This window comes from Pseudoliparis swirei, chromosome 24 (genome assembly GCF_029220125.1).
Source record: "Pseudoliparis swirei isolate HS2019 ecotype Mariana Trench chromosome 24, NWPU_hadal_v1, whole genome shotgun sequence".
NCBI classification, from domain to species: Eukaryota; Metazoa; Chordata; class Actinopteri; order Perciformes; family Liparidae; genus Pseudoliparis; species Pseudoliparis swirei.
In genome coordinates this window covers 11,280,589-11,298,321 of record NC_079411.1, presented here as the reverse complement: position 1 = coordinate 11,298,321, position 17,733 = coordinate 11,280,589, and the positions used below count along the sequence as shown (strand labels likewise).

General features: G+C 40.3%; 1 protein-coding gene across 1 annotated transcript; it reads left to right on the top strand.

The window, feature by feature from the left end:
* Positions 1 to 11,269, top strand: mttp (microsomal triglyceride transfer protein). Its single transcript, XM_056408751.1, has 18 exons — positions 1 to 164; positions 1,686 to 1,870; positions 2,078 to 2,221; positions 3,126 to 3,233; positions 3,329 to 3,445; positions 3,533 to 3,672; positions 3,750 to 3,900; positions 4,985 to 5,142; positions 5,253 to 5,421; positions 5,615 to 5,722; positions 5,862 to 6,074; positions 6,172 to 6,383; positions 6,519 to 6,616; positions 6,885 to 7,006; positions 7,432 to 7,659; positions 8,316 to 8,440; positions 10,050 to 10,220; positions 10,326 to 11,269. Exons 1-18 carry the CDS (start codon positions 68 to 70, stop codon positions 10,471 to 10,473), a joined length of 2,694 nt encoding a protein of 897 aa, XP_056264726.1. The 5' UTR covers positions 1 to 67; the 3' UTR covers positions 10,474 to 11,269.
* Positions 11,270 to 17,733: the final 6,464 nt, after the last annotated feature.

Genomic DNA, 17,733 nt, shown 5'->3' with positions numbered 1-17,733 from the left:
TAGAAAAGGAGAAGCTCGGACTCTCTTTGCCTTTCTGTTTGGCCTTTTAATGAAACACTGACTCAGAATGTTGGTTCTTCTGGCTTCAGCGAGAGGACACACAATGTTAACTGTAGTTGTATTCTTGCTTTGTGCGGCCTCCTCTGTCTCAGCTTCTGTCAAAGGTGAGTTGAGTGTGGGAGGTTTTCTGTGAGAAGTAGGGTGTTTTGGGGGCCAACAGTAACATTTAGTAGGTTATTTAATACAGGTTGAATGTGTTTATTTGGGACAAGAAGATATATATCTGCATGCTCAATTGGTATACATGTGTCAATATGATTTATTTGTAGCTCAAAATGACACCTTTGTTGTGGTTTGGAGGGTTCTTCATAGAGAGAAAGTTATTGATGATCCAAGGTGACAAGCTTTATATTATTCTACCACATAGATTGATAAATTCACAAAATGAATGAATCCCGCTGGGGATCCAGAGACTACAATGTCAGTCTCCTATTTATCGTCAATGGACTCTTCATTCATAGAGTGCTGCTTTGTGACATATCTGAGTTGAAGGAGTCAAGAAATATATAACCCAACAGTACAAAACAAAAAATACTTTTGTTATGTTTGTCTTTTGCTTCTGATGTCTAATAATCTCAGTTGGCTGCTGATAATAGACAGAAAAGACATTTTAATTTGTTGAACTTCAGGATTAAATCAAGTACTGACACGTCAGTCTGCCTTCCACGTGGCCTATTGTCATATCTAATGGAAGGCTTGTCATTAGGAGAGCAGTCGATAGATCTTAATCTTCTCTGAGGTCGAACACACCTTGTTAATTTGCCTCTGATTGAATCTTCTCGATGCTATCCACAGATATTATTTCTGTAAAGAAATTTAACTTCTAATCTTTTTTTTTTTAAAGTTCAATTAAAAGCTGAAAACACACATCTTCAGAGTTTGTGTGGCCACAAGTAAAAGGTAGCTGTTTTTAACAGTTTCAGAATGCTTTATTTAAAAAAAAGTTACCTGAATTAAAGACACGTACAATAATACAGCGTTTTAGTCTTCTATGTTGAGTTAATTCATCAGAATGAACATTGTGGCTTCTCAAAGTTACATTTTCTTTGATGGCAGTTAAAAGTGGGGATTGCTTTGAAAAGTAGTGCACTTATTTGAGCTAATATATTTGAACTTTCGCTCCGAAACAGCATTTTTTTTTTAATTGTAAGAAACTACTAAAATAATGTTATCGATCACACAATATCCATGTTTGTTTATTGTTTCCCATATCTATTTTTCTTATGACACAGTCTAATATTTTAGAGCTTGAACACACCAATATGCAGTTTTTAAAACAGTCACTGCACACAACTACAGTGACAAACAAACAAAGATAGATGAGTGTTGTTGATGTTGGATTACTATTTCCGGTTTCAGGTTTCTGATATCTGATGTTCTTAAGAACATTAACCTTAAGGTTTAGACACAAAATGAACCAGTGGATAGAAAAAAAAATCATCTAAAAAGCTAAAGTACGCTTTTGAAAATGTAAAGCAAATTTCATTCAGAAAACCTCTTAAGTCTGCAGTATTTTAACAGACATTCAATGTCTTCACACCACAATATGACAAGTGTTATAGCAGATCAGTCTTACTCTCTTCACTAATGTTTACTCACCAGCTGTGTTTCATGTGTTTCTTCAGGTGCTGCTGGACCCCGGCTGAACAACAACCAGCTGTACAAATTCAGCTACACCACCGAGGTGCTGGTGGACGGGACCAGGGGGTCCAAAGAGGGCAGTGCTGGCTACAAGATCTCGAGCGATGTGGATGTCCACCTCGTGTGGAGAGGGCCGAGCAGCAAAGATGACCAACTGATTCAACTGGCGGTATGTCAGTCCAATCATATGTTGAGACGGGACATGATGTAATTTTGAGAGTTTGAATCATCCATATATTTCGCATGACTCTTGAGTCAACTGGTAAAAGTCTGCATGCTTCCTTTTCTTCAGAGAAGCTTTCGACGTGTTGCCAACGCACAAAGAGAATGCATTGCAACACACTTTTATTTCAAGTAATTAATCTCTCATTCTTAGATCTCTAATGTGAGGATCGGTCCTGCGTCTCACCAATCAGAGAAGAAGAATGTCCTCCATGGATCCACTGCAGAAAGCATTTTGGGGAAGACCAAGCTGTCAGCTCTGACTAAACCGTTCTTATTGAATCTGAAAAATGGAAAGGTACGATTTAATTCTTGATTTGTCAAATATTTAGCTTTCGCAGTTCACATTGCAAGTTTAGATCCTTTGTATAAAACAACATGGGTATAAATACCTGGCTACAGCCAAGTGCTAATATCTCTATGAAGTAGAGTAACTATAGAATATATACTTTAACAGCATACTGTATGTATTATATCTTACTATGAAAATTACACTCACAGTTGTGTAACTGTTGAACACCAGCGGGGGAAAAAAGTTTTATGATTAAAACTGGTTCATCGTGGAGTAAAGGTTGAGAGGAACCGAATAGATCAGTGTCTCCCCGTTGTTGTTTTGTTTATACTGATGGCAGACTGGGACATGAATGATACAGAGTAGCCGTTGGCAATCTATTTATGGTGGTCATAGCTGATATTGTGTTCAAGCGCCACGCATAAATCACATACTGTGCATGAGACCCTGTAGGATGATGTAATATAATAGGCTGCTTTCTCCACACATAAGGACACAGAGTCCATTCCGAGCTGAACCCTCACTGGAAATCTGAACTATGTGATATTTCTCAAGATTAACACAGCCCATTTAACTGAGCTTTGGTTCCATTATTTTAATATGGCATCAGCAAACATAAGAATGACTCATCTTTTATTCTGGTCAGTGTTGTGTACTGATGTGCATTCTGAATATAACTAGAAGTTAAGAGACTCCTTTTTTAAAAAGTACTAACACCAAAGTATCCTAGTTTCGTTTTTGATCTGCACCTTTTAAAGAATATCTTATTTCTTCATGTAATGTAAATAGTCACTGATGTCATGAGCATGTATTTCTATACACAAGTCTGCAACGCAAAACTGACACCCTGAATGCCTTTGTAGGGTGCTGTGGGTCACTTTCTGTGGGTCACTTTCTGCTTTCTTCATAGGCAAAAGCATTTTATTCCTACTGGTCCGAACCTGCAATCATCAAGAACCTAAAAAGAGGGCTGGCCAGCTTACTGCAAGTACAGCTCAGCACAGGGAAGGTTATAGAGGTAAACTGCATGATAATACACCCATGCCATGTTTTCATGCATTTCTTATTTAATTATTCATTGCTAATGTGAACAAATGTAATGCCTGTGAATAGAATGATGTGTCTGGAAGGTGCACGGTCGAGTACAAGGCAGTTAAAGATCAAGTGACGAGAACCAAGATTCTAGAGACGTGTAAGACTGTGGAGACTGGCTTCACGACGCACAGTCAGGTATGTCAGAATCCAGACCTGATCATCGTGTTAGAATACAAATGATATTGAATTACTAATGATCTACGCCTCTCTGGCCCCCTTCAGGTGTTTGGTGTGAGCCGAAAGTCCAGTTCTGTTACAACATTCACATTTGAAGATGGTTTCATCCGCTCGGCTGTGGCTGAAGAAACGCACTCAGTGATTGTTAACGCCCGCAGGTCTACTGCAGCTAAAGTCATATCCAGGTAAATGCCTCAAACATATTGCCCTCAGCTGCCATTTAAAATACAGGATTATTTAAAAAGTTGTCATTGCTTCCCAGGCAAACCTTCACATTTGTAGGAAAAGAGGCTGGACCACTGGAGGCTGCTGGGAAAGATGTGGCTGGTGTTGTCAAGTCAATCGATGCCAAACTGGCAGCGGTTGGTATCATTGGAGAAATTGTAAAATCCCAGTGTAAGGGCTGTCCATCAGTGAGTACCTGTTTACTTTTACATGACACATCTTCACTTACACAAACACAGCTCTATGGACGACCCACCACTTTGATTCAGACTCGAATAACCGTGTTGAATAGTGTTTGGAAAGATATTCCTGGTCTCTACGGTCTGCATTTGAATGCATTATCCTCGACAGCCGCCATGAGGCTGACATGTGTGGTTTTGTGAGAAATGTCATGACGGATTACTATGACATTTGGTGAAGAAATTAATATCAGGTTTAGGATTAATCCTTATTAACTTCTTTGATTCTATGACTTTTTCAACGGGTATATTTTCAATTTGTCCTTTTTCTTCTGGTTTATGACTCAATACCGATTACATTAGCTTTACTTTTAATGTTAATTAGCACATTTTAGAATTCTAAAATGCTAGGATGGTTAATTATTATACCTGCTACACATTACCATGTCTGTCCTGTCATTGTTGCTATTATAGAATGGCTTCCAAATATATTGCAAAACTAGGGTTTGTTTAAAACTTGTATAATCATCTGAATGCTTGTGTTTCTTACCCTGCCAGAATTATTTATGCAATGTCATTGCATTGTCCAGATAATGTTAATTTGAAATGTTGAGACTTAAGACAGAAACAATCACCCTAAATTAGGAAAATACAATTGGGAAAATACAACTGAAGTTGTAACAAACTGGAATTATTGTTTCTTCTAGTTAGTATGTATACAAATTTAGCAGCTGGTTTGATTTAATATATGTATAATGCCGCAGCTTAGTTTATGCTTGAGTTTCAATGTACTATATTGTCTTGGTAACCAATTCAATAAACACTTTCTTTTATTCACTTGTATTCATGACAAGTGATTATTAATAAAAGGAAGCAGGACACTTTTCCCCCTTTTTTTTATTTCTTCAGTATTTCTTACAAAGTTGCATAAAGATCCCCACACTTTTTGTCAGTGCAAATAACACATTGGTAACTCATTATTACAGTACAACTCCCGAATAACACTGTATTAGTTCATAGTTACTGTTAAATATTGTCACGGAAATTATTGAGTGAACTTCTGATCCCTTCTCCCCTGTGTTCTCCCTCTTAGCTTTTTGAACATTGGCAGACTCAGCAGAAGCAGCTGGAGCCGGCAAGCCTGTCCAAAGCCACGGCTCCTCGCAGCTTTCTGGCCCTCATCCAGAGCATTAGGAAGGCGTCCAAGTACGAGATCCTCAAAGTGCTGAAGAGTGCCAGCAAGACAGCTCTGTAAGCAGACTCCGCCTTCTCTCCTACATCTTAATGTGCTTACTGATCCCATCACTCGGCTGTTTCTTTGAATTGGTCTAACTTTATCAACTTGCCATCATCCTGCTCAGACCTCAGGTAGTAGATGCTGTCACCTCCTCCCAGACCGTTGCATCGCTGGATGCCATGCTGGAATTCCTTAACTTTACCGATGCCAAAAGTTTTGTTCTGCAGGAGAGGTTTCTCTACGCCTCGGGCTTCGCTTCACATCCCGACGAGAGAATGCTCAAGGTTCTGCTGGTGAGCGCCATGTTTTCAATAACAGAATTGACACCTTTTCTTGCTCGTCAAAGGACATAATATGACCTGCTGTCATCTCCTACATATCAGTGAAGATAAACATGAAAAATAGACAATTTTATATGACGGATCTTAAACATTTTGTCATATCATACATATTTTTGAAAAGTTTAACAATAGTTTCCTTTTTTAGGATATTTCAAAGGGAAAAATTGGCAGCACAGACATTAAAGAGTCATTGGTGATCATTATGGGAGCCCTGGTCCATCGACTGTGTCAGAAAGGAGGGTGCAACTTACCGGTGAGCTTTCAAGAAGATACTAAATGAAAACGTGTGAAACTGTCTGTTTACAGACATGAAAATTAATATTCCTGAAACTAAACCAAATTGGAATGAATCCTATAGTTGTCTGATCGTCTGCGGTGTATTTACCTCTCAGACAGTGGTCCAGGTGAAGAAGCTGATTTTAGACGGTGCTGGCAGCGCGCAGGGAGAGTCCGAGGTCCAGATGTATCTTTTGGCTCTAAAGAACTCTCTGCTGCCCGAGGCCATACCCATCTTTACCAAATATTCAGAGTCAGAGGTGGGAGCTTACAACACCATCGCCCTCACTGCCCTGCAGAGATACGATGTAAATCTCATGACCGATGAGGTGAGCCATAACGTACATAACACTTCTGTTATTTACGAGTGATGTGTGGAATTAATTGGCATATGCATTGAAAACCAGCATTTAATCTCACTTATAGGTTAAACGAACAGTCGGCAGAATTTACCACCAGAATCGACGGATCTATGAGAAAAACGTGAGAGTAGCTGCTGCCGACGTCATCCTCAGTAGCAGACCCTCATACATGGAGGTCAAGAATCTGCTTCTGTCTATTGGAAACCTGCCTCATGAAATGAACAAGTACATGCTGTCCAAGATCCAGGACATCATCCGCTTCCAGTTGCCAGCCAGGTGTGTTATTAGTGATCCAATGGACCAAAAAGAGGCTTCTGAGCTGAACACAAAAAAAGAAGCATTTTGTGTTTCAGAACATAAAAAGATATAAACAGCCATTCATGGTATAACATTTTTTTCTTAATTTTTTAGCAAAGTTTTACAACAAGCTATGAAGGACATGGTTTCCCATAACTACAACCGTTTTGCTAAAGTTGGGTCGTCTTCTGCATTCTCGGGTTTCATGGCACGTAAGTAACTAACTCATCTCTAAGCCTAAAAAAATACTCAACATTGTTCTAAGATTTATAGTCTGAAACTTTTCAAGAAAGATGTTTATGCAATTTAAAGTAGTCCAGAACAAAAGTTTGCAATTCAACCAAGTTAGATGTTGACAATTTAAAGGGTGGTTGCACATTTCAGCTTGATATGGCTCCTTAAAACCATTTTAAAAATAGAAGCTAACATGACCACAGGTATGTGGTGCTGACTGAGCACTTTAAAATCCTCTTCCTTCAGAATCTGCTGATGTGACTTCCACATACAGTTTGGACATCCTGTATTCAGGCTCTGGGATCCTGAGGAGAAGCAACATGAATATTTATGGTGCTAGTAAAGGAGAGATGCTACATGGACTACAGGTAAGGAAACCACGGAAAGAAAATTAATTAATTACTATAATAATATATAGAAAACCCACTTAGCAGGACTGCAGGGACAATGTTGGAAGAGCAGGAGTTTTAAATATATGCATGTCATGTATGTTTTCTTTGTATATAAAAAAATGTGTGATAAACAAGAAGGCAATCCAGACACTCCGAAATCAAAGGCCTACATAAAAGGAATTATTTGATCCCCATTATTGTTATTTAAAAAAAGAAAAAAAATGTAAGCCTGTAAGTCTTATTCGGTGCATTTAACGCGAAATTGCCTTTGTGTCCATCATGAATTCTTCCTCTGTTTTCCAAGAGCACTTGACACATTTTGATCTACAGTTGAGTACACAGAGCAACCAGTTATCTCTCTGCTAATATAGACTGATTTGGATATTCTTCCTGTCTTCCAGGTGGCAATTGAGGCCCAGGGTCTGGAGTCACTGATTGCTGCCACACCCGATGAGGGAGAGGAGGACCTGGAGTCGTACGCCGGGATGTCGGCTCTGCTTTTCGATGTCCAGCTGCGGCCCGTCACGTTCTTCAAGGGTTACAGTGACCTTATGTCCAAAATTTTCTCCATGACCGGGGAGCCCATGAATATCGTCAAGGGTCTCATCCTGCTGACTGATCATTCTGAGGTGGGCAGCTACAACTGTGTACAACACCAATGCCCCATTTACACCATATCTGAATGTAGTATTTGAAGTTGATTTCAGTGTTTAAAGTTGTCATGCAGTGTGTTAATAAATTATAAAGACTTTCCGTCCAGTTGCTAAACCGAACTTATGTGATGTTAACAGCACAAAAAGAGAACATGTAATTAATTGGGCATACAATGCATATACTTTGTGGTGCTGTTTGTGTCCCATCTCCTGCCAGCAGTCGGCACTGATTTAACTCTTTCTAACTCTAACCAAGTTTTAGGTTCCAAAAATGAACCGTACTTAACGAACAAGATGGCATGGGTCATTTCAGTCGGCACTGGCCTTTACTTGGTCAGATGCATACTATATGTGTAGAAAGGCACAGATGGGGAACGACTCACGGTAATCACTTCAGATATTGAGCTTAGTGATGATGAATGAACAGAGTCTAAATGTCTACAGCTGATGCAATGATGTGGCATTTCTTACCCCTTATGCTGTGGCTACTTTCAAATTGCTTTCACAGTGTTCAGATCAGTTACACATGATCTATGATAAAAGGAATCTTAATTATCAGTGTAGTCTGACATAATGGACTCTTCATTCCATTTTTTCCTTCTTTTCTTTCTCTCTCATCTTCGACCCTCCAGGTGATCCAGCTGCAGTCCGGTCTGAAAGCCAGTGTGGAGTTCCAAGGAGGGTTGGCCATTGACATCTCTGGAGGCATGGAGATCAGCCTGTGGTACAGGGAGTCCAAGACCAGCGTCAACAACAGGTACACAAAACAAAAAATAATACTACTGTTTAAGATGTTTTTGATCGGTAGCCAAATCGGAGCATTAGTAAAGCTTTTATATAATGTTGTGTACTCTGTTATAGGTCACAGCCTTGGAATAAGCGTTAGCTCACTGAAGTACTGTATGTACAGTATGATGTAACACACTTGCAGGGCAAAAGCCTTTGTCATAGACAGACGATTCTTACAAATAGGCCTTCATGACTGAAAGGAAAGTCGTTTTAGAGGTTACAGTTGAGCTTGTCAAAGCGCTGCAAATAGATTTCTCTTGATGTCTGATTCATGTGAACTTTACATGGTACTTAAGTGTCATCCGATTCATTTGTTCCACCGGCACATTGGACATGCTACAGCATTGTGCTTCATGTCTGTGTGGATATGATGTCAGATCTGTCTGGGTCACTATTTAAAAACATTACCATCAACGTGCTGGTTTTGCTTGCGAAATGTGGTGATGAAATGGGATTTAAAGGGCAATGCCGCATATGTTTAACATTAAAATAAGGTGGGATTTTTCTCAGTAGACAGACTGTTCTGCAGTGCTTTTTTAAGTACCAACACTAACCTTGTAATTGAGTGTTTGATCAGATTCTTCATCCTGTTCACTTGTATTTTTGGGCAGATATTCACAGATTTCAGAGTATTTAGTTAAAAGGTACAAGTTAAATGTGGAAATATATATATATAAATAAATAAAAATGCATTGATGTGGAATTGATGCACTTTTTTAAACAAATGTATTTATGTTTTAATTTCCGTCCCACTTTTCGACCGGTTTGGGGGCACATCTTGGATTTGAACTTCAGTATGATTTTACTCATGTGTGCATGGGAAGGACACAGGCAGGTGAATGGATCAGCATAGTTGCACCTCTGATAATAGGATGGTGTGCTATTCATAGAAGCAGAACAAACCACACTGGCATCTTTGCCAAGGCATGTCTCCACTGGCATCGTTGCAGAGGTTGGCGGTTCAACTGGTTGGCACACACTTTGGTTTGGAACTTTAAAGGAAGTTGTTATATTGTAGTTAAAGTCTACTTGTTCAACTCTAAGCTCTACTGTGCTTTTAGGCAGCTGATACAAACTGTATGATTTAAATAAATATTCACAAATAAGGACCATTCCAATGTATTTGGGACGAGGCTAAATAATATTGTTTCCGAGTGTAAGCATAAGTGCTGGTGGGGGGTGAAAGATTAAAAACTGCTTTCATTTGATTATTTTGTGAGTGACTGTGCGACTCTTATAATTGACTCTGACAATACAAATAATGAACAGTGTTTATCTCTTTACCCCTTCTGGGCTTTTCAAGGTAAAGACATTTCACAAATAAGTTATGTTTTTTTTATGTGACATTATCACAAAGTAACATGTTTTTTTGTGGCCTTTTCCCATGTAATAAATCACACCGTTCAGACACATAAAGATAACTTCACATCACCTATACATTTAAAAAATATATATTTTTGACATGTATCATGTCAATTTTATGAACTTAAGGGAATGCACACATTTCACTTACTGCTCTTTGTTAGTTTGATACATTTTCAAGTGCTTCCCCCCCCTCCCCCCCCCTATGGTTTCAGGGGAGCGTTGGTGATTACAGGCAATGTTACGGTGGACATGGATTTCATGAGAGTGGGTGTGGAGGTCAGCTTTGAAACGGAAGCATCGCTGGACTTCATCACCACTGTGCAGTTTTCTGAATATCCATTCCTAGTGTGCATGCAGATGGACAAAACTAGCTTCCCCATCAGGTATTGAGACCCTCTTTGTACAGAAAATGTCAATATTCTTTTGGATTTTATTGTTAAAATCATCTAATGTAAAAACCCAATGGTCTATTCTTGATCTGCTTTCAGTGAATACCTGACCAAGTACGAGAGCGTGTCATCGGGGAAGAGCGTTGAGTCGCGTAAGAGAAAGAAGCAGCTCGTACCCGGCTCTGAATTTCCTCTTCACCAAGACAACTCAAACATGTGCAAGAAGGTTTTTGACTCCAGTTGGTAGGGGGGATACCGTGTACTATTCAGGGGCGAATATTGTCACTCAAAGAGGATTTATTGCATTCAGGGACTGCTATCGCACCTCAACCTCATGCCGTGAAAGCATGCAAGAGAGAAGAGGCGTGTATGATTTTAACTTTAACAACGAATGCAAAGTTTACATTCCTGCGAGTATTAAGTCATTTTAATTTGACATTTTTTGAGACCAGGAATTATTACATTGTCTTCTTATGGATTTTCTTAAACATTATTTATGGGCACAAATGGGAAACATGATTTATTCAATGGATACGCAGCATGAATAATACTACTGTAACTATCCCAACCCAGTGACAGTATAAATGTACATGTAAATATCCCACTATAGACAGTGGATCGACTCTACCCATGAATGGAAACGCTCCCGTCTTTCAACATTCTTTTGTTTTTTAATTAAATGTTTACTATGGAGGAGTAATATATTTTATGTCAATCACTGTCACACACCTCAAATAATTTATTTACCAGTAATATAAAAAAATTCCATGTTATGATGATGCTTTTTTAATTGTTCCTACAGAGACGATTGTCTGTTTCCTCTTTATTTTGAGGGGAAAATCCAATCTCCAATAGTGAATCCATTCACACTTGACTATATATTTTTTGTACTTGGCTGTAATTGCTCAGTTTGTTAGAAAACATTCTGGTAGTTTTAAGACTCTTGACGTACTCTGAATATGTGTTTTCATACTTGGGGATCAGTTTACTAGATTTGTAATTGGCTGACAATAAATGTGTCGTGGAAACACTTTGCCTTTTGACTGGACTGATGGATTTGGATACAGCAAAAAAAAAAAAAAGTGTATGTGTAATTGTGCAATATGTAAGACTTCAATAACCCTCTGGGGGCCCCAGGGGCTGAATTAGGCAGTGGGACTTTTTTTTCCTTTTTTTTCAGGGGTACTAGTGAAAGTCAGTTTATTTGGTATTTGCCTGTGAAAACAGTTGTATAAAGTCTGAGGAAGATGCTCAATTGATGACCAATTATAATAATAAAAAAGAAATAGCATTACATTTAAAAGACCCCATCAAGTCAGGATAGCTCAGTTTCTATCCACAAAGTCCCCCTAATGTGTGTAAGTACTTGCATTACAGAGGTCATGGCCTACTCCTGTTATGAATTCTATCCCTTGGTTATTGTGTGTCAATTACATTGTAGACATTTGATTAAACACAAATGCATTTGATGCAATTAAAGCACAACACTATAACACAGGCCCTCAACAGTTGGTGTCATTTTATGTAATTTAACAGCACACATTCCCTTATTTATTAAGTCAATCACCACAAAGTACAGTTTCCCATTCTTTGAGTTAATTAACGAATGTTAACATGGTAAACTAAGATGATGAACATAGTACAGATTGGATGCCATTGTGTGACCATGCTGACATTACATTTAGCTGAAAGCACTGTTGTGCTAAGTAATGCCTCTCAGTCACTGACATAGCTGTAACCTATTAGAAACCAGTTGTTTCAAGATGGCAAACTCCTAAATTTGAATCTGCATTGAATTTTGTAGATACGTTTTTCCACTTTGGCATGTAATTAATTAGCTGCACTCTTTTGTTGTTGTTGATGGTTGTGTCCAAGGATACACAATTTAGTTAGTGGCCTAAAACACACACTTGCTGATCCAGTTGGGGCAATAAATCTTCTTTTCTTATGTCACAGCGGTGACACATCAGAGTCCCTCCTGGCATCCAAACCCAACAACTGGGCCTTAATGTAGATTCTTTAGAAAGAGCAGCTGGGGGTAAACCAGTGTGCCAGTTTCACTGCAACCACGGCGACCAAGTAAACACAGCAGCAAACTGTCAGGTTAAACTTAAGCCTCGGCCCGGGTGATGTTTCAGTGTCACCAGAAAGCTAACCTTGCACACTGGCAGATGCCAAAATTGCTCTTCTGTCGGCATAAATCTGTTTGATTCTCTTTGACCCTTGTCATTTATTTTGTCTGTACGTTTTTAACTAATTTATCAAGCAATTAGGTCAGGTAGATAAAAAGGAAATAAAGTTTAATAGTCACAGGATAAAGAGTAATGTTCAGAAACGATATAAAAAAGTCAAAATACTCAAACATGTTTGAAGAAAAGGGTTGTAGGTTATTTCAACCAATTATTAGCCAGAAGAACAAGATAATGTGTAGTTTTCAATTAAATATATTTTCTTCTGGTAATTTCCATCTACTTTTTAGTTATTGTTTTCTTATAGATTTACCATAAGGGGTGTATAATTTGCAAGTTGCAAAGAAAATTCTATTAATGATTTATAAAGCATTTAGTAATGTGTCAAAGACCTATTATAAGCCTTCAGCTTTTCAGTTCATCAACGCGTTGATTGTTGTTTGTCAAAAAAAATCCTCGTTTGTGTAAACATTCCTGGCAATAAACGGATTCTGATTCTGATTCTGATCAAACTCTCAATTGGAGCAGCAAAAGGTAATGTTCACAACATAGCATCCTAAGGTGTTCTCATCAGTGATCTGAGAATGTAATGAATGTTAAATAAAGCTAAGGGTTTCTAGTATAAGCTCTTGGAAGTAATAGAAAGTATAACCGCCTCACATGTTATAAGAAGGGCTAACCCGCTAGCCCGAGTCCTGGTGACACAGGGTTCCCAGCTGCTCCTGAACGCATCATCTCACTCTTCCGGTAAGCTCTGGTTGCCAGCTCAACAGCGAGCATGACTTCTTCTTCTCTCCCTCCCGCTCCCTCTTGCTCAGTGTGTCTCATGTATAGTTATCCCCTTGCCTCCCTTAATGATAACGATACATGCAACAAGTGTAGTTTATTTGCTAGGTTGGAGGCAGGTCTAAGTGGGTTAGATGCACGGCTCCGCTATCGAAGCTCAGACAGCTATGCTAGTTAGCCCGCCCTCTCCCGTAGTCGGCGCGGAGCTACAGTCAGCTGATAGCTGTTCCCCGGCGGTAACCGTGCAGCCGGGTGGTTGGGTAACTTCGCAGGAGTAGTAAGTCTACACAGAAGCCCGCTGTGCACCAACCACTTCACGTTTCGAACCAGTTTTCCCTGCTCAGCGACACACCCGCTGAGGAACACACCCTGGTTATCGGGAGCTCTATAGTCAGGAACGTGAAAATAGTGACGCCGCGGACCAGAGTCGTGTGCCTCCCGGGGGCCAGAGCGGGCGACGTGGAGTCTTGTTTGAAGCTGCTGGCTAAGGACAAGCGGAGATACAGTCGGATTGTAATACACGCCGGTGGTAATGACGCCCGAGCCCGTCGGTCGGAAGTCACTAAAATTATTGTGGAATCGGTGTGCTTATGCCAAGACGTTGTCGGACACCGTAATTTTCTCTGGCCCTCTCCCAAATTTGCAGACAGACGAATTGTATAGCCGAATGTCATCTTTCAACCGCTGGCTGTCGAGGTGGTGCCCAGCGAATAATGTGGGCTACGTAGACAACTGGAAGACTTTCTGGGGAAAGCCTGATCTGATGAGGAGAGACGGCATTCATCCCACGTTGGACGGAGCGTCTCATTTCTGCGAATATGACCAAGTTGATCACCGGACTTAATCCATGACAACCCAGGGTTCAGATCAGGAACCGGGAGCAGAGTTGTAGTTTAACACCCTTCTCTGCTCTTCCATTCGAGCAGTTACCCACCCATGACTTTAGAGTAGAGACTGTCTGTCCCACGGCCACTTCAATTAAATAAATCAAAAGTAAGCAGAAGAGGAGTCGTACACAATAACCTTATACAAATTAACACCATTATTTCAGCAGTGCAACAAAATAGGTCTATTAAATGTGGTCTCCTAAATATTCGATCTCTGTCATCTAAAGCTGTGTTACTAAATGATTTAATATCAGATAATCACATTGATTTATGTTGCCTAACTGAAACCTGGCTGAGCCATGAAGAATATGTCTGCCTGAATGAATCGACTCTCCAAGTCATATTAATATTCACATTCCTCGAGGCACCGGTCGAGGAGGTGGAGTAGCAGCCATCTTTGAATCGAGCCTATTAATTAATCCTCAACCAAAATTACACTACACCTCATTTGAAAGCCTTGTTCTTAGTCTTTCACATCCAACCTGGAAAACACTACAGCCAATTCTATTTGTGATTCTGTACCGGCCACCAGGTCCATATTCAGAGTTTATATCTGAATTCTCAGAATTTATATCTAGTTTGGTTCTTAAAACCGATAAAGTTATTATTGTTGGAGATTTTAATATCCATGTGGATGTTGATAATGATTGCCTTAGTGCTGCATTCATCTCCTTGTTGGACTCGATTGGCTTCTGTCAGAGAGTACAGAAACCCACTCACAGCTTTGGCCACACGCTTGATCTTGTTCTTACTTATGGTGTTGACATTGAGCATTTGAACGTCTTCCCACAGAATCCTCTTCTGTCAGACCACAACCTCATAACTTTTGAATTTATACTACCGGAGTGTACTCCGTTAGTCAAAAGTTTCTACACCAGATGTCTAACTGACAGTGCTGTAGCTAAATTTAAAGAAGCGATTCCTTCTGTATTTGATTCGATACCACGCCTCAATATAACAGAGGACTCCTGGTCTAACTTTAGTCCGTCCCAGATTGATCATCTTGTTGACAGTGCCATAGGCTCTCTGAGAATGACACTGGACTCGATAGCCCCTCTGAAGAAGAAGACAGTGAGGAAGAGGAGGTTTGCTCCTGGTATAACCCTCAGACCCGCAAACTGAAGCAACGTCACGAAAGCTTGAACGCATATGCTCAACTAATCTCAAGAATCCCGCTTAGTTTGGCGAGATAGTCTTAAAACATATAAGAAGGCCCTCCGTAATGCCAGAGCAGCCTATTACTCATCAGTAATAGAAAAAAATTAAAACAACCCCAGGTTTCTCTTCAGCACTGTAGCCAGGCTGACAGAGAGTCACAGCTCTGTGGAGCCGAGCATTCCTATAAACCTCAGTGGTAATGACTTTATGAACTTCTTTAATGAAAAGATTTTAACTATTAGGGACAAGATTAATATTCTCTTGCCCATAACCAGTGCCAATCTGTCCTCAAGTGGAATGGCCTTGGAAACCGCTGTATGCCCTGGTGTATATTTGAGGGTTTTCTCCCATCAACCGTGACCAATTATCTTCAACGGTTTCTACTTCAACACGCCTACCTGTCTCTTGGACCCCATCCCGACGAGGCTGCTTAAAGACGTTTTGCCTTTAATTGGCAGCTCTCTATTAGATATTATCAATGTGTCTCTGCTAACAGGCCCCGCACCACACCCTTCAAAGTGGCTGTTATTAAACCACTCCTGATGAAGCCCACTCTGGATCCAGAGGTGTTGGCTAACTACAGACCGATCTCTAACCTCCCTTCCTCTCCAAGATCCTTGAGAAAGTGGTCGCAAATCAGTTGTGCGACTTTCTACATCATAATAGTTTATTTGAGAAATTTCAATCAGGATTTAGAAAACACCACAGCACCGAGACGGCACTGGTGAAAATTACAAATGACCTCTTAATGGCAGCAGATAAAGGACTCCTCTCTGTCCTGGTCTTGTTAGACCTTAGTGCTGCATTCGACACCATTGACCATGACATCCTGTTACAGAGACTGGAGCAGTCGATTGGCATTTCAGGCACGGCACTAATTTGGTTTAAATCCTACTTATCAGATCGATCTCAGTTTGTATTTGTAAATGATGACGCCGATAACCACCAACGTTAATCACGGAGTTCCACAAGGTTCTGTGCTTGGACCAATTTTATTTACCTTATACATGCTTCCTTTGGGCAATATTATCAGGAAACACTCCATAAACTTTCATTGTTATGCAGATGATACTCAACTATATTTATCGATAAAACCAGAGGAGAGCAACCAACTCGGTAAAATTCAAGCATGTCTTAAAGACATAAAACATGGATGACCTGCAACTTCTTGATGTTAAACTCAGACAAAACCAAGTAATTTTAATCGGCCCTGAGCACCTCAGAGATCAATTATCTGGTGATGTGGATTCTGTAGACGGCATTGCCCTGGCATCCAACACCACTGTAAAGAATCTTGGCGTTATCTTTGATCGACTTGTCCTTTAACTCCCACGTAAAGCAAATCTCAAGGACTGCATTCTTTCATCTACGTAATATTTCAAAAATCAGGCACATCTTGTCTCAAAAGATGCAGAAAAATTGGTTCACGCGTCACATTTCCGAGACTGGATTACTGCAACTCCTTATTATCAGGCTGCTCTAATAAATCTCTTAGGTCCCTCCAGTTGATCCAGAATGCTGCAGCTCGTGTTCTCACTAAAACTAAGAAAAGAGATCACATCACTCCTGCACTAGCTGCTCTGCACTGGCTCCCAGTAAAATCAAGAATCACTTTTAAAATTCTTCTCTTAACGTACAAAGCCTTGATTGGTGATGCACCATCATATCTCAAGGAGCTTGTAGTACCATATTGCCCCACTAGAGAGCTACGCTCACTAAATGCGGGACTACTTGTAGTTCCTAGAGTCTTAAAAAGTAGAATGGGAGCCAGAGCCTTTAGTTATCAAGCTCCTCTTTTATGGAACCAGCTTCCAATTTCAGTCCGGGAGGCAGACACAGTCACCTCGTTTAAGAGTAGACGTAAGACCTTCCTCTTTGACAGAGCTTATAGTTAGGGCTGAATCAGGTTTGCCCTGGTCCAGCCCCTTGATATGCTGCTATAGGCTTATAGCTGCCGGGGGACGTTTTAGGATGCACTGAGTACCTATCTCCTCTTTTTCTCTCCTTAAGGATGAATTTTCATCTCTCAATCACACGTTACTAACTCTGCTTTCTCCCGAGTCCTTTTGACTTCACGTCTCATGGGGTCATCGGACCCTATGAGACGGCATAGATCCTATCTGCCTGATGGATCATCGAGGTCTGGGTCGTGGAATTCCTGCCCTGACTACGCCACTGTCCTGTTGAGACTCCGCCCACTCCTCCTCCCCACCGCCATCTGCCTGATGGATCGTGGAGGTCTCCATCGTGGAATACGCCTACTATGAACTATTCATACACTCTGTCATATTCATTGAATGTATTTTAACTCTAAATCTGTCCTTCTGTACACATTACATCTATTGCATCTGTCCATCCTGGAGAGGGATCCTCCTCTGTTGCTGTCCTGCAGGTTTCTTCCCTTTTTTTCCCCCTGAAGGGTTATTTGGGAGTTTTTCCTGGTCCGATGTGAGGTTTTGGGGCAGGGATGTCTATGTGTACAGATTG